The 18350-nt window shown below is 41.5% G+C and overlaps 1 protein-coding gene across 2 annotated transcripts in view; it reads right to left on the reverse strand.

Moving 5' to 3' along the window:
• The window catches only part of Srbd1 (S1 RNA binding domain 1), a 174793-nt gene that overhangs the window by 146201 nt on the left and 10242 nt on the right, over positions 1 to 18350 (reverse strand). For both annotated transcript variants that reach the window (XM_052186509.1, XM_052186511.1), the window contains exons 5-9: positions 12107 to 12273; positions 9917 to 10034; positions 8375 to 8513; positions 2812 to 2908; positions 2046 to 2181 (exon numbers count right to left, since the gene is read on the reverse strand). In XM_052186509.1, coding sequence (XP_052042469.1) covers positions 2046 to 2181; positions 2812 to 2908; positions 8375 to 8513; positions 9917 to 10034; positions 12107 to 12273 — 657 coding nt within the window. The remainder of the gene's footprint in view (positions 1 to 2045; positions 2182 to 2811; positions 2909 to 8374; positions 8514 to 9916; positions 10035 to 12106; positions 12274 to 18350) is intronic.

Raw genomic sequence — 18350 nt, forward strand, 5'->3', positions numbered from 1 at the left:
GCAATTTTAGCCATGATAAGGGAATGCGGTGGGGAGGGCTAGAGTGGTTAAAATCACTCACAGCTCTCCCAGAGGACCAGAGTCTGGGTCCCAGCACTTACATGGAGGCTCAGAACCATCAAACTCTAGTTCCAAAGAATCCCGTGCCTTCCTCTGGCCTGTGTGGGCACCAGGCTTGTTAAGTGGTGCGTGTACATATATGCAGACTCTCTTAGTCAGGGTTTTGTTGCTGTGAACAGACACCATGACCAATATAAGTCTTATAAAGGACAACATTTAATTGGGTCTGGCTTACAGGTTCAGAAGTTCAGGCCAGTATCATGAGGTGAAGGCGTAGCAGCATCCAGGCAGGCTTGGTACAGGAGATGCTGAGAGTTCTACATCTTCATCTGAAAGCTTCTAGGAGACTACTGGCCTCCAGGCAGCTAGGATGAGGGTCTTAAGCCCACACCCACAAGGCCACACCTACTCCAACAAGGCCACACCTCCCAACAGTACCACTTCTTGGGCCAAGAATATACAAACCATCACACAGACAAAACATTTATACACATAAAATTAAAATTTAAAGTCTTTAGAAAAGTAGTGAGCTACTTTAAATCTTCAAGGGCAGTGGCCACATCATCTCAATACATCAAATCCAGCACATCATAAATATTCAAGAGGTGTTTATGGGATGAAGCGCCATCCCCCACCACATTCCCTTATTATGTCTAAAATTGCTTATGTCACTTCTACATTCATCTACATGTCATACTGCAGTGAGAAAAGGATAAGTTTCATGTTTATGTAACCATATTTTTAAGTTGCATTTTAATAATCAAATAATTATCACGTAAAAGGTAAAGAATTCTAACAAGTTTCATAAGGCTCTCTTCACAGCTGTAAAATGTAGATAGGGAAAAATACATTTTAAAATGATTAGTGAGAACTTTCATGTTGGGAGAACACTTGCAGTCTCCTAATTCAAACCACCATCTTGCCAAACCACCCAAAAGAACCATAAAACCAATAAAAAGAAAAAATGAAACAACATGGGACATCGTTAGCATTCAGGACACAGAATTAAACTGGCATCAGATTTCTCAAAGAAAAGAGACTACTGGCCTCCAGGCAGCTGGATGAGGGTCTTAAGCCCACACCCTCAAGGCCACACCTCCCAACAGTGCCACTCCCTGGGCCAAGCATATACAAAAAACAAACAAACAAACAAGCAAAAAACCCTAACAAACAGCAAACAAACAAAAACAACAACAACAACAACAACAAAAAACCCAAGTATTCATATTTTGGGATAGCAGGTGCACCACACTGTGAATCACTATACATCATCCATGTGGTAAAGAATGTACACTTTGTACTATGAACATTTTACTACAAAAGAATTTTTCAAAAGAAAATGAATTATGGCTCTGAAGCAAAATAAAATCTATGGGAGTCTTTCTATCAGACCTGCTTCACATGAACTATTAATGCTGTTAAGGCTGGAATGAAAAGACACTAACACATGGCTCATAGTCATGTACAGAACTAATGAAAACTGGTTATGATAACTACTTTGTAAAAGAGAAAGCTAGAACTTTATGACCGTTATTTGTAACACTTCTGCTTCTGTGCTAGATAAATCACATACTGCAGAAGAGTACATAGTCTATGAAACCACTTAGTAAAAGAAATAAATATATACTTAGGTAGATAACCGTACAATGGCTATGGTTCATAAAACCAAATGAGATCATACACACTCTACTCTAAATTGGACTATAGTTGTCTTGGGAATGGTCTGTGCTCACACCTAAGCACAATGGAAGCAGGGTCTAATGGATGTCACCAGCCAAAAGCAAGTCATGTGGGTTAGCACACTACTATCAGCTCTGTTAAATTTTTAAGTAGCAGTAAGTCTTCTGGGACTTCAGTTCTCCATTTGGGAAATCAGGAAATTATGACAACGTTTTACAAATTTTATACAAACTAGTAAATAAATAGTTGGCATAAGTTCTGAATAAATGATTGTCATTGTTACTATCAACATGAAGACCATTTACCTGGTGATGGTGAATGTTTCTTATGTTGCAGGAAAAATTCTGGTAAAGCTGAAACTTATCAACTTCTTTCTCATTTACTTTTTTTGAGGATACTTTTGCAAGAGATGACTGGATACAAATGTATCTATGTTTACACCTGGTCAGATACACAAATATTAAAAAATAAACATTTATTTATGTGTGCTTTACATTTTACAAATTCTATAAAAAGGATAAAAAGAACTTAAGCTATTAACAAATAGAATTTGGTTAATGATGACCAAATAAGAAACTGGCATTACTAACCCATCAAAAGGACTCTGCCAGCTTGTCACCTTTAATAATCTCAGCACAGGGAAACTTTTATGAGTTTGAGGACAGCCTGATCTACATAGTATGTTCCAAGGCTGTTAGGGCTACATAGAGAAATCCTGTTGAAAACAAGCAACCTACTAGCATATACTCTGAAGATCACATTATATATCAGCATAAACCATCCAAATGCCTGAAATCAGGTAGTGTCCATCAACACAGAAGGCTGAAAGGACTGATGATGGTAATCATCCAGTCACCCTTCTCTGAGAGGTCAAGAAGGCAGAGCTCCAAGGCACCCTATGTAGAATCCAATTAAAACAACTTCAACTATTTAAATATTAGGGTTCTGTTGTTTGATCAAAGAATTGTGCTACAAAAAAAAAAAAAAAGAAAAAACCAAATTTTAAATGAACACTGGGTTAGCAGTAACAGCACTTAAACAAAGCAGAAAGCTAAGAGAAAAATTACTTACAAGTTCCGAATAAAGTCGAGCGTGTCTCTGTCTTTAGCAATCATGTCTGCTAAAATATGCTGTACTCCTGTTTCGATATCTTTGAGCTCAGAAAGGCCTTTAGTTGAGTAGAGGGGGACCAGAAACAGATGTAAGATTAGCTGTAAGGTCTATAATTAAACATACTAAACTAAATTCCAGTTCAAAACTTTTAACAAATTTAGGAGAGAAAGGCATCAAGAGAGTGACCTGCTTCTACCCCACAGGATGAGTCTCCAGAAGCAATGCTGCAGGCCCTTTCCCAACAGGCCGCACACTGGCGAAAATGCAACTTTGGATTCTTCTGGTTGACTCTTGGCTCCACCACTTAACAATTTTGGGACCCAGAACAGGTTACTTGCCTTCCCTGCCTCAGTTTCCAAAAAATATAGAGTAACCATTATCTCCCTGATGTGGTTACAAAGATTAAATGTTGTAAGAACCAAGTCTGAATCAATCATATCCCAAGATATGTAATTTTATGGGACATAAAATTTTGCCCTTTCAAGTGATTTCATTAATAACATGATGAAAACAATTTCATCATTAATAACATGATGAAAACAATTCATTTGTTATTTGAGCATGAGGCATTACCATGTTAAAACTGACCCATAAAATGTCAAAGATAATACTATCTTTAGATGAAAATAGGCATTCATCTCAATGAAACCGTCTACAGGCAGCACATAAAATAGAAAGTTTTTTTCTATCCTTTCCTATAAATTTGTAAAATGTAAAGCACTCTCCACTGGCAGTTTACAGCCCTGCCTCTGGCCCAGCATGGCGCCTGTGGTATAGGCTCCTGCGCTCACAGAGAGCATCTGCCTTGCGCTCTCTCATTCGCTGGTCTTCAGTGTTCTATTTGCATTTTGCTTTTGCTGATTTACATCAAGGCGCTACCTACAGAAGCACTGAGTGTCATATGTATGTCTTTCCATGAACACAGTTTCCATGAGTAAAATATTCAAAAACCAAAGAGAACAGTACAACAGACTTATTCAGGCATAAGAAATAAAGCTAAAAATACTTGGTGTGTTATAATAATTTGTGCTAAATACTGAAACAGTACTTAACATTTTATTAATTTGTTTAAAATGTAATCCTATTTACATTTTAAAGAAATTTCTCTGAGAAAACTCTCAGTGACAAACTATTTTTATAAGTAGGAACCTGTACATGTTAAGGATTTAGAATGCCTGCAGTATGCATTCATGAGCTACTAGATGGATCATGAGCTAAGAAAACTATTCACTATGCTCTGACACCCAAGCACCTCAGAGCATCATTATACATTATTATAATTTCTCTAAATTACAACAGTAGTCCGAGAACTCAGTAGTAAATGTGGCTTGAAAACCATTACTGAAAGCAGTGAACAGAAAGTACATTTGCTACAACAAAGGAGAACACCATTTGAAAGTCTCATATACTCAGTGAATGTTTATAAATAAAATTACACTCATCTATGGGCTGTCCTTGGTCAGAAATGAAGATGCTTTGATGACAGAAGCATCACAGATATTCTGACAAAAGCTTTTAAAGCCACTGCTAGGAACAGTTGCTGAGTTGCCTCTCCTCTTGGTAGTGGGTCTCAGCAGGAGGGAGAAATCACCAGCGTCACTTGGGCAGCCTTTTCTCATATTGCACACCTGCATGCTCTAGCCAGAATGACCAGAAGATGTCCGTGTGTTTGAAAAAGGCCCACACCTAGTTGCCCTTTCAGGCTTACTACAGCCTACAAGGGGAGCATTTTGGTAAAATAGAGAGAAAGGAAAACCAAAGCAGAGAAGCACATAATAAGATCTCCACAGTGGCGGGGCTGGAATGCTCTGCAATGACAACTGTGACTGTAAGGACACTGAAAGCCAATGCTTCTTTATACTTTCTCTGTACATAGGCCTCTTACGTACACAGTCATCAGGCCCTCCTCTGCAAAGCGATGCCTGGATCCCAGGGCAAAGCCCACCTCCGTTCCAATCAAATTCGTAGTGAGTAAGAAATGTCTTCTACTGAAGAAAAAAATATGTATCTGGTTTCTAAAAATATTTCTAGGAAGAAGGATGGGAATGATTAAAATACTTTAGAAAAATCCCACAGTAATAGAATTGAAAGTGATCATGTGTATGTGTAGAACATAGAAAGTGAGGGAAAATGAGAAAGAAGAAACATTTCAAAGTTTTAAAAGCAGCATGTGGTAGTCAGAAGAGAAATGCGGCCCCACAGGCTTAGACATTTGAATGCCTGGTGCCCAGCTAGTGCCCTTGCTGGAAGGCCACTCACTGGGGCAAGGCCGAGAGTTCCAAGCCCTACCCTACACTCAGTCTGCTCTGCGCTTCACACTTATGGCTGGCTGCTGCTGTGGCCATGCCTGCCCCTGACACACCTCTCTGTCAGGATGAACTCCTAGCCCTCTGAACTGTAAGCTAAAATAAACTCTTTCTCCTAGAAGTTGCTTTTGTTCAGAAAAGTCTTGATACGCAGTACATAGTTAACTGGAATTAACCATAATTCTCTGTATTTGTGATTAGAATCAACAAGTGAGTGAAGCCCAGACTAAGTCTTGCTGTGTCAATAGGAACCATAGGAACCTGCTGTGTCTGCTAGTCACATGGCCTGAAGTATCAAAGCCTGGAGTCAACCATCATGTATCCTGTGTCACCATATGTGACCATCAGAAGGGATATATGGTCAGGATTGATGTTTACATCATAGACCAGTGCTGCTGTCAACCATGACTAGAGAAGTATCTTTTGCAGTGGGCTAAAGTTCGTAGAGACCCACAGCTAACAGAAGTCCTGAGAGTGAGTGGTCCTTGCATATCTACCATAGACCTCAGAGAACAGAGAAAGGGGCAGAAAGAACATGAGAAAAGGAAGACAGAGAGGAGTTCTGTGATATGCTGTGTTGGGGACAAGTAATAGCCACTGCATCCATGAATTCCCTGAAGCTGTGGTTACTCCCACAAGAAGACCAGTCAGTATTCCAGCAGGGAGCAGTAATGGACAGTGAGCCACACAACAACAAAACAAAAATAATAACAAAAAACAAAACCCAAAGGAGACATGAGGAATGATGGTGGGAGGAGGCCACGTTGAGGGGCTTCCAGAGGAGTGAGGGAAACATCGGGGTGGATATAATCACAGTATATACGGATGAACCTGTCAGAAAAAGAAACTTTTTAGGAGATAAAGGTATCAAACCTACTAAACCTACCTGTTTAGTAGGAATGCAGTATACCTGGGAACCAAGGAGACCACTGTACCAAAGACAGGAAATGGAAGGCAAAGAATCAGCCCTAGGGAACAACAGGCAGCACACCTCTCTGCAGCTACTACTCTCTGCAGCAGACACAGACAGTCCCCAGCCCCAGTAACGAAGCTCAAAGCTACTAAGGCTCATCTGTCATTAAAATATGAAATGCTATCTGCAAAAGCAATTATGGATCTGTTGAAGGAAATGCATGCACAGGGTTCTAGGCCCCAGAACCCTGCCAAGAAAAAAGATGAATGGACTTTGTAAGGCTGTAACTGAATAAACCATAGTATAGCAATCAAAAATAAAAACTTAAATCATTGAAAATATAACTATAAGTTTTAAAAACTAAACAAATATGGACTGTATTCATTTCAATCCATCTCTAACTTCAAATAATCCTTTACATTACTGTCCTTTCCCAAACATATTAAAATGTATTACATCATGTCTGTGAACAGATAGTTTGCAGTTTACAGATACAAATACTCATTTTTTAAAAGCACAGATTCAACTGGCTAGAATACGGCTGATACACCATATTTCTCTGCAGTTAAACACACAGCTTGGGTTTTGTTATCACAGACTGCCCCCTGTTGACAAGTACATCTCCCAGTTTGAAGGAAAGAAAATCAAAAGCAACTACAAGGGAATGGAGAAACCCAGGTCAGAACTGGAGCTGACCTGAAGCCGCATGGGCTACAAAGCCCGGGCATCCCAGGTGCAGACAAGGACTACATTACACAGCATGCTGGGATCTGCTAAGACAGTAATGCAGGTGTTCTCACCACCAAAGAACAAAAGGCAGCTGTGTGAAATGACAGACATATTAATTTGACTTCAGGTTAGTGTTGTCTGATACAAAATTCATTTAATAATGCATATATATATATATATATATATATATAAAATTACTAAAAACATATAAGGAGAAAGAGGAACACTCCTCCCCTGCTGGTGGGGTTGCAAATTGGTACAACCACTCTGGAAATCAGTCTGGCGGTTCCTCAGAAAACTGGGTATATCACTTCCGGAGGATCCTGCTATACCACTCCTGGGGATATACCCAGAGGATTCCCCAGCATGTAATAAGGATACATGTTCCACTATGTTCATAGCAGCCCTATTTATAATAGCCAGAAGCTAGAAAGAACCCAGGTATCCCTCAACAGAAGAATGGATGCAAAAAATGTGGTATATATATACACAATGGAAAATGTGGTATATATACAGCCATTAGAAACAACGAATTCATGAAATTCTTAGACAAATGGATGGAGTTGGAGAACATCATACTAAGTAAGGTAACCCAGTCTCAAAAGATCAATCATGGTATGCACTCACTAATAAGTGGATATTAGCCTAGAAAATTGGAATACCCAAAACATAATCCACACATCAAATGAGGTACAAGAAGAACGGAGGAGTAGCCCTGGTTCTGGAAAGACTCAGTGTAGCAGTATAGGGCAAAACCAGAACAAGGACATGGGAAGGGGTGGGTGGGAGAACAGGGGGAAGGAAGGGGGCTTATGTGACTTTGGGAGTGGGGGGCCAGAAAAGGGGGAATCATTTGAAATATAAATAAAAAATATATTGAATAAAAAAAAATCAATGGTTTTTTGAGAAATCTGTAATCTCAGCTAAAAGATGAGGCAAGAAAACTGTAAGTTCAAGTCCAGACTGAAGAGTAAGGCTCCAAAGAATAATCACCTTTGGAACCTTTCTCCTGTGCCTGCCTCATTCTCTCTCACACAAAGGCCAGAATACATTTGAAAGCAATTTTTTAAAAAATCCCCCTTACTACTTAGGAAAAAATGTTAAGAGCAGAAGCCAATTGGTTCTTTGTATATGGCAGAAGTATTAAGATTCTTTTTGAAGAGAAAATCTAAGTTATATTATGGTTTTTAAAAGGCAGACATAAAATGAAAGCTTTGAAAGATAATAGAAGAATCTCTATAACCTTGGGATATAGAGGGATTTCATTGAAAAGTAAAAACTTCAATTATCTTAAAAAATTAATAAGTTAAAAACAACAACAACAACAACAACAACAACAACAACAAAACAAACCCTGAGACCCTTTATTTACTGAGATGGCGCTAAGAAGGCCCAAGTAGAAAACAGGTCTTAGAGACAGGGGTAAGTGGAGAGAGAGACAAGCAGCAGAGTGGAAGGTCACCAGAAGCAGCAGATTGGCCAGGACCTGTCATTTGTTCTTCATCTGCCGTTGACAGACCACCATTGGTGAAACCACGTTGAGTACAGGCATTTGCATTGTAAAAGCCAGTACCTTTAACATCAGGCTTGATGTAAGACAGCAGGTTGAGCTGGCCCGGGTTCTCCAGCAGTGTCCGCGCTGCTCCTTCCAGCCCCAACTGTTTTGCTCTCTGGGCTTTGGTGCCCTTGCTCCCCATTTTGTATGGAGCACACTAGGAAAAAGGCAGAGAAGAGATCACAGGAGTCTGTTTTACAAAGCCAAAATCAAAGCAGGGATGCAGGACTAAGACATACTGAAAATGCGTAAACATCCTTCTCTGGTCTGTGCCGTCCCCTCAGAAATGAACTCTATTAGCTAGACAAGCCTATAGGGCTGCTTTGTATCAAAGCTTTAGCTTGATAACGTTCTATGTGCTCTGCTGGTTCTCTGCTTACATTTACTCACCTTTAAAACTCATCATCTGAACTCCAAGGTCCTCAAACAAGAAAGGCCCTGTTAAAGTTGTTTCATATAATACCTCTTCTCCTCTCCCTCTCTCCTCCTCTCCCTCTCCTCCTCTCCCTCTCTCCTCCTCTCCCCCTCTCCCTCTCTTCTCCTCCTCTCCCTCTTCCCTCCTCCTGCTCACTCCTTCCCCCTCCCCTCCCTCCTTAAGCCCCCACTGCTGGCCTGGCTCACTGCAGCTCCAGAGCACTCCCCTAATGAGAACGACTTTCAGTCCAGACCTGCCCAAATCCCCGCTCCAATCACTACTCAACCCCTCGCTCACAAACCTACTTCCTCCTGATCCAGTTATATTACCTCCAGATTCTCTTCAGAGTTCTCTGATGATTTTTTTCAACATGTCCTCTAGATTCTGACTTTTATTTCAAAAGTTGCTGTTTCCCAGTGGTCATACTGACCTGTTCATCCATAATCTCCTCCTAGAATGAATTCTTCCAGTCTCATAACTTCTAACATAAGTCTACCAAAGAATCAATGAAGGGCTGCTGGCCTCTGTGAATACCAAGTCCCTTATAGAAAATGGCCTGGTGCTTCCATACAACTACAACTTAAATCATCTCTAGATCATGTATTGCATTCCCATGTATTGCAACTTAAATCATCTCTAGATCACTTATAACTAAGACAATGTAAGTGGTACGTGACACTTTTAGGTTGTATCATTTAGGGGAGGGTAATTTTTAAAACTATGCACCTGTTCAATACAGACAATGTTTTCTACCTATGGCCGGTGGAGCACACAGGTGTCAAGCCAACAAGTAACCAGAGTGCCAACTGGCTTAGCTACAGGCTGAAGACACTCATGCGTAGGTCCCAGTCCTGCCATCTCCCCTGCACTCCACGCCTGAACAATCTACTCTTCTCCCATCCTTGACTGGAAGGTCCTTGAGGGCAAGGACTCTTTACTACAATGCCCACCTGTGGAAACCCAAGTTCCTGGCACATACAAAAAGGCATCCAGTAAAACACACAGTGACTAAAAGCTGAGATCCCTAATGAATTAAGTAACAGTGCCTGGTGGCTTCAGCTTTTTATGTCTTAGCCTTCCTTAGTGATAAAAAGATGTCAAATCATGAGCATTCAGGCACTCCACGAGAAGACAATGCCCCTTACCACGTGCTCTAGCTCTTCAAACGTCTTACAGCTCAGCAGAGCCTGCAGCAGGCCCTCCGACAGCCTCCCCTCCTTCTTGAGTTTCTGGATTCTACTGTGGGCCTTCTTTGCAACATCCCTGAAATTAAAAACTTACAGAATAAATACAATTCTACGTTCAGCCTTCCTTCTCAAGGCTAGCTCACACTTACAAAAAGTTGAAGGGAAAGGGAACAAAACTGTTTTAGTTTTGCTTCATTTGACAGTAAATTCACCCCAAAGTATGCATTTCCAAGAAAGAATAATCTACAAACCACAATAAAGCCATCAGGATCAAGTAGTCAACGCTGATCCATCCCTGTCTTCTCCCTCACAGACCCAAGCAACGGTGCTGGCAAATGGCCACTGTGCATTCTCTCCGGAAGATGGATGGTTGTCAGATGCAGTCTCTCTGGCTGAAGCAATGTTCCAGGCTCCTAGATTTTTCAAAGCCTCAGTACTTTGAAATGCTTCCTGCCAGTTACTTTGTGGTAGCTTCACGTCTGGCCTCCCAGGAAATGTTTCCTTACAGTTAAACCCTGGGACCTGCTGGTGGGGATCTCAAACTAGTGCCACTGCTCTTCTTACAGTATCTCACTGAGAGGCAAATGATCCCAGAGCAGCTTGTTACTGACAGAACGTCACTACTTGAGGAAGCGACACTGGTGTCCAACATCAGCACTTCCTCCCTTGTAACTAATGTGTGTTTTGTGGAGGGAGACTTGGAGACTCTCATTCCTCACTAAGCTGATGTATGCACTGATTTACTCTTATCACCATAGACTCTGGTTTATGATTTTTGTTTAGTGGTTATAATCCAGCACTGTGACATATTGTAATGCCCAAGTGATCACCGGCTTGGCCAGAGGTAACCCTTTCAAGCTCAGTGCTGTGAGCTTCTGACTTGTCGCTCTTACTCTCTAGCACACGATGCCCCAGCTCATCCTTTACCTTCCGTCCTGAGCACTGAGACCTAAGATTGGCCACCAGGAAGCATCTGACCACCACAGTGCTCACTGACTCTGCAGCAAGGCTGCTCAGGACGAGCACACTCAGCACATGGAGCTGGCTTCTAAATACTATTCTCTATAGACAAAGAACTGGGGTTCCATAGAGAAGACACGATTCTAGGAATCAATGTAGATGAGGCAGTACACAGGTGGGGGGAGCAGCAGACGAGGGGCGGGCACAGCAGTGCTAGTTTTCAACAATTATTTTTCATTCTGAGTGTGCAATCCTGCTGTCTGTGTCATACGTGCCATCTTATCTCATCACCTGTTCTTATTTACAAAATCTGCCCAGCAATGGTACGGATACAGGTATCATGAAGGAGGATAATGTATACATTCACATGTATTAGGAGGAGCATGTATACATTCATCCAAGGCTCTCTACATCAAGCCTCTGCTGCTTTGACTTCTCTACAACGATGGGCAATAATCTGCAATTGAGAGCAAAAGAAGTCCTTTCTCCCTTAAGTTGCTTTTACTGAGCATCTACCACAGCAATAGGAGAAGAAACCAAGATAAAAGTAGTACAATACAGTACAGTTTCACTGTATTCATGATCACATGGCTGACTGGGAATGTGTAAGAGTCATATAGCATCCTGCTTGCCCATAAAACTCAGAAACTCAAAATAAAAATTCAAAACATCCAAAAATTAAAACTCAAAATATTCAAAGTAGAATACACTGAATAGTTTATACAGGATGCGTATGGATTTGACTATCATGAAGCTGTAAAACTAAGTCACTCCACTATATGTTGAAGACCATCTATACTGGCAAGAACTCTCCATCTGGGGACTGCTGAGCAGGGAGAGGACAGTGTTATGCAAGCTTATGTAAGCTGTTGAAGACTTAGACCAACATTTCTGATTTCCTGCTGGCAGTCCTGATTCTGTCATTATATCTAATCATTTCAATGGGGAAAAAAAAAGTTGGTCAAGACCTATAGATACATGGTCAAGCTAAGCATGTAGCAGAGAGGCCATGCCCTCGCACAGCAGACAGACCTGACTCTCTGGCAGAAGAGGACTGCATTCAGATGACAGCAATGACAAGGCAGAAAGCACCAGAACTGTGCAAACAGCCACTCATTCATGTCTGTCTCATGTCAAGAGCCCACAGCCTGTCTCCTACACGCTATCATCCCTGCTCAGGTTTCTTACCGTAGCTCATCTAGGGTTTGACGAACTTCTCTTAAGAAATCAGCATCAAGATTATTAATGAGCTCTTTTCGATAGCGTACAATGAAGGGGATTGTGTTGTCATCATTAAAGAGGCGTATGATGTTGGTACAGACCCAAGGTTCAATATTAGTTCTCTCAGATAGAACCTGCAAAGAAAGATACATGATTCAAAATACTGATACTGTAATCCCAACACTTTGAAAGGTGAAACAGGAGGACTACCATGAGTTTGAGGCTAGCCTGGGCTCTGAAGCTTCTATCCAAAATTATCATCATCAACTGATTAAGAAAATCAGGCCAAAACATCAGATAGAACTGTTTCAAAACAACATGTGCAGTAAATGGCTAAACTCTCTCCAGGCTTGGCTCTTCTCCACATTACCACCAGACTCATGGATAATTATTTAGGACAGTCTCCCAGAAAACTAGTGGGTATCTCAAGCCTGTACTTGTAAACTGAGGTTCCTGTCAAACTTACTCATCCTCTACTCTCCTCATGTGCTACCTAATTCAAATAGTAACTCAAACTAAAAGAGCCATCCACCTCCAATTCTAAGTCTGATCAACTCCAATTACAAACTATGACTTTACTCTCTTTCGTTCTCCCATCCCCACAGCACAGCCTCAGTCTAGCCTATATCACTGAGGTGGCCTTTAGCTGTTCTCCCCTGCAGGTGCTCCAGTCTCACCTATTCCTATTTCCAGAAGGAGCACTATGGATATTCCTTTCAAAATATATATTAGATCATGTAATTTAATTGGTCAAAACCATCACTAATATGCCATAGCACCTGGAATCCAAACTCTGTTAGACATAAATAAAAATTAGCAGCATTGGAGGCCACTGAGGGCAGACCCTTCCCTCGTGATTGGTAATGGAGCCACTTTCCACTTACCTGGTGTACAACTTTCCCTCATTAGGCCTCCTGGCTAAAAGAACAGAATACCTCTGGCCCTGGGAGAAATGTTATTCTCATCTGCTCCAAAGATTAGACTGTTACTTCTCATGTGGGAAGCTAACTCAGCTGGCCCTGTCAATCATCTGGCAGGAATCTGCCCCACAAACCCCAGGAAAGCTGGAAACCCCTGAAAACATGGAAAGAGATGGAGGAATATTATCTCCTTAATAAAACAACCTACCTTTCCCGTCCTTGAAAGCCCCCACCCTGACGTACTAACTTGCAGACCTTCCCTGCTAAGCATTTTTTGAGTTCTGAAAGCATGACTTTTCCTTTCTTTCTATGTCTTTTTCCAAAACCCTAGGCATACTGCCCCAGTCTAAGCATCTCTCCTTGATAATCTGGGCTTTCTCACTTCTCTGAAGCTCACCACATCCTTCAACCATGAGCTGCCTGCCAGTCTTCACTGTTGAACAGGATGGTTTTCTTAGACCTAACTCAAAAGGCATCTTAGGCCATGCTAATCCAGTGGTAATCAAGACATTTTTTTTTTTTAAGTCCCAGGAATGAGGAACAGCTAAGTGATAAAGTGGTAAAGTGTCTGCTTAGTAGACATAAGGCCCTGGGTGTAATTCTCAGCAGCACAGATAAATCAATAAATAAAATAAATACCAACCCTCTGTCCAAAAAGCTAACTGGGAAAGAAGCCAGTCAAAACCTTATCTCCCACTGCTCCAGTTCTGCTGCTGAGCCAACTTGTACATGCTACACTTTGAGAGTCCATAAGCTCTGTGGGTTGTATCAGTAGCTGAGTCCATCGTCCTCAGAGCAACAGCATAAGCATCAGCTACGGCCTTGATGAAAATGCACGTTCTTAGGCCCCACCCAACATACACTGACCCAGAAACTCTACATAAGGCCTGGCCATCTTAGAGAAACGAAGCAAACACAACAAAGCAGCAGAGAGCAACCCTAAAGAACGTGGAAAGGCAGAGCAGGAAACCGAAGTCTTTACTTCTACAGTAGTCATATTATTTATCTGTTTATGCAGCTACTTATTCATTTACTTAAGTAAAACAGATATATATTTACTAAGGGAAAGTAAGAAAGAACTGCAGAGAGAGGGAGGGGCCCTAGGGAGAAATACCATAACGATTTTAATATTGACTTACACTTTGTAAAAAGCTGATGCTTTATAATAACATCTGTAAAAGGCTTATCATGTTCAGCAAACTCAAATTCTTTGAGATTATTATTTTCATTTTATATACACAAAAACTTGAGCTCAAGAAGTACACTGTCCCAAGTCCCACTAGCCATATTACCTCTTCAAAAATTCAATTTCTAAGCAAAGCAAAAGACTTATCAGGCAAAAGTACAAAGTACTTAAACCATCCTCCTCTCTCCTGAGCACAGGCAGGACAGAGTGCCCTCTAGCTGTTGGAAACATCCAGAAAGATGCCTTCTTGTCCCCAATGTCCCTGAGATCTCTTACAGAGGAAACTCTTCTCTGCTCAGTGAGAAAGAAAACATCTGGACATCAGCAAAGCCACTGCAGTTTTAATCACCCAGCAACATTTGCACTTTTAAAAGAGCTAACCTGAAACTCAATGACTTGCTAATGAATAAAAGTAAGAGAATTTTCTATTCAGTCAGAATCATTCCCTAGCCAGCCACTTGAACAGCTCCTTTTTGAAAAGTTGCTGATTCTGTTTAGCATCTGACCCAAAGAATTGATTATGTCACTATGTCATATAAAATGTTTATGTAAAAACAGGAGTGGGAGCAATTAATATACACTGCCAAAAATCTGAAAAGAAGTTACAAAGGAGGAAAAGGAGGATTGAAAGGTATAAAAGCCCAGCATGGCCGGGCAGTGGTGGCGCACACCTTTAACCCCAGCACTCTGGGAGGCAGAGGCAGGCGGATTTCTGAGTTTGAGGCCAGCCTGGTCTACAGAGTGAGTCCTAACAGCCGGGCTACACAGAGTAACCCTGTCTCAAAAAACCAAATCAAAAAAAAAGGAAGGAAGGAAGGAAGGAAGGAAGGAAGGAAGGAAGGAAGGAAGGAAGGAAGGAAGGAAGGAAGCGGTATAAAGCGGGAGGCTGTAAATTCTTGGCCTAGGTCACACTTTTGAACACCCTGAGCAATTGCACATATGTATGTAATGCAGCAAAGTTTGCTGATGGCTTAAAGCCTCTAACAAACTCTACCAACTAGGTTAGTTTAATAACAACAACAATAATAATAATTAATAATAATAATAAAAGTTTTAATCTAGCTATGACTCCCAGAGCAACCAGGCTGCATCTCCTCAATGCAGAGTGGCAGTGAGGCTGCCAACTCAGACCCTGGCTCCCTTTCCACTTCGTTCCCTTCATTTCCACTTCCGCCTTCCTGGGCATAGCTATTTCACCTACATCATCTTTTACTGTCTCTAGAAACAAGGGAAAGGGCTAACAAAAAGGCTCTGATTGCTTTCCTCCCTAATTTAGGAAAGGTTACTTAGACCCACAAAGCACTGCACCTACCCAGGCTCACCCTTAAAGAAACCATATCACAGTGATCACAACCTCAGCCCGCTTTAATACCAACTGACTGTGCTGCTCACTTCCCAGTGTTTACTGACATACTTACGTGGGACATAAGGGGCTTTAACAAAGACAAACTTCCCATAGCAACCATAGAGTCACAGTTTGGGAGAGAGATGAAAATGGGTACATTGCTTCCACTCAAGAGAGCAGTCCTCAGTTGCTAGTCAGGAATTACACACAAACTATGTTTGTAGGCAAAGTCTAAACACCAATCAAGCGTAGACTATGCAGTTTCCCTCTTCACACAAGATGGTGAGATCCCTGAAAAGCTAACCTCAAAAGAAGAGCAGAAGACCAAGGCATGGAGGTTAGCAGGGCCATGGGAAGGATCCAACCTCCAGGATCCTATACTGAATTAGTGGTCAGAAATTTGTAACTTTTAGATGGGTTCTCTTTAGCTCCTATTATGACAACAAGAATGCTTCTGTCTTCTCTCCTGACTATAACTGATTTTTTAGATTACCCAGTTATTTCTTCAAATGCACCATGTTAGTAAAATGTGTGCTCTGGAGCCTAGTTCAGAGTCAACTGTAAATAGACGGCAAAGATCATTACCTTTCCGCATTTACAGACCTGTAAGCAAACACCTATGAACCCAGTCTTCACCAAGATTCATAACTTAACATTCTTAAAAGCTGTCTCTTGCCATATGACACCTGATCTCATCTAAAGCTCAACCCTTAAGAGCATTGTTTTAGGTAGCTGACTCACACAACCCTCACAGAACTCGCCCCCCACATGCACACACACAAACACTCTAAACAAATGTAACATTATTTTTAAAAAGTAAGGCTTTTTTTACCCTTGCATCCCTTGTAATCTGGAGAAAAATTCTAGGGTTGGGCTCTAGTCCTCCTTTTGTCCATGACAGAGTGGGGGGATAGAACATAAAGCAAAGTGCCCAGAGAAGGCAGCCCTTCACTATGAAAAGCTTATTATGTCTGGAAGCATCTACTCCTCCTGTATACTGCCAGCAGCCAGCGGTGGAGCCACCCTGGTAAACAAAATAAGCTCAGCAGCACTAACAAAGGGCAAGGCAAGGGCATGTCCACCACCCTGGAGCACTGGGCCAAGGGTGAAGGCTAGAGGGTCTTGAGAGTGAATTCCATGTAGGCTGTCTATGACCTGTCTGTTCTGTGAAAGCACTGCCTTCTAGGTCTGAATGAGGGAAGCAAAGGAAGACTTAGATAGCTGCTTACTGTGGCTGCTCTTTGAACTTTTTGGGTTCTTCTATCATCCTTTTCTTCACCCCCTATCACTAGTGATGGGACAGAAAAAAGGAGGAAGGAAGGAGGAAGGAAGAGAGGGAGGGAGAGAGGGAGAGAGGGAGGGAGAAAGGAGAGAGAGGGGGGGAGAGAGAGAAAGAGAGAGAGAGAGAGAGATCCCTGAATCTATTTTCTTTCCTTTTGTGTCTTCTTTGAGCATGGTTACTAACTCCCTAAACGACCAACCAACCCCAAACTCACTTATCAGGGCTCTATCATTTATATACTCTCTAAAAAGTTCCCAGAAGGGGCTGGCAAGATGGCTCAGTGGTTAAGAGCACTGACTGTTCTTCAGAAGGTCCTGAGTTCAAATCCCAACAACCACATTGTGGATCATAACCATCCATAACTAGATATGACGCCCTCTTCTGGAGTGTTTGAAGACAGTTACAGTGTACTTATATATAATAAATAAATAAATCTTAAAGGAAGAAAGAAAGAAAGAAAGAAAGAAAGAAAGAAAGAAAGAAAGAAAGAAAGAAAGAAAGAAAGAAAAAAGAAAGAAAAAAGAAAGAAAGAAAGAAAAGTACCCAGAATTCCAAATGTCACATGATTGCAGAAACTATCTATGGCTAGCAAAATCATGCCTTGGATAGGGCATGAGGCAAATCATAGTCAGCTGCTGCAGACAGTCCAAAGCAGCCCTACATCCTCACACCTGGGATTAATACAAAAGCACATTCTTATAATATTTCGATGTTTTTTAAAAAAAACCAAAATTCTAGAACTCTCACTACAATTTACACTGTTTCTCAATGACTCTCTGCATTAGAGAGAGAGAGAGAGAGAGAGAGAGAGAGAGAGAGCTATAAGACAGCATTCTAGACTCTAAGGAGTACCACAGAGGAAACATAATGACTCAAAACTACTGATGACAAACTCTAGCTAACAAAAAAATTAACATGGCCCAAAACAGGACCCTCTGAACAAAGATGTCACAAAGTCCCAGTCATAGAACTCCCCAGAAGTCCTGGACTCTACAGCAGCAATTTATAGCAAAGGAGAGGACAAGTAAGTCACAAGGTCACACCCATGTAGCCTGAAATGGCCCAGAACATGTTGGAGCACACAAGGTGAAGGCTCACTGCTCATGACCAGCCTGCTAGTCTCCCCCATCACACCCCAAAGCAGCTAAAGAGTGGTGGGCAGAGGGAAAGGAAAGGGAAGCTGGGAGAGATCATCAAGTTAGAATTCTTAAAGAATTTGTCTTTGAAACATTCCGGGGTCTTGTTCCTAACATATGTAATGCATGCACAGCCAGTGACCTAATCATGTATACTACTTTTATGGAGACATACAATCCACACTCAAAATTAAAATGTAGCAGTGAGCCTTTAAGGGCCCCATATATAGGTGTTAAATATCTACACTGTGATGTACAGAAACAACCACGTTTCTTGACAGAGGGCACAACTCACACCAGCAGAAAAGAGCTGCTGATAATAAGCCAGACTACAAATAGTAT

Source organism: Apodemus sylvaticus, chromosome 6 (assembly GCF_947179515.1).
Source record: "Apodemus sylvaticus chromosome 6, mApoSyl1.1, whole genome shotgun sequence".
Classification (NCBI taxonomy): domain Eukaryota; kingdom Metazoa; phylum Chordata; class Mammalia; order Rodentia; family Muridae; genus Apodemus; species Apodemus sylvaticus.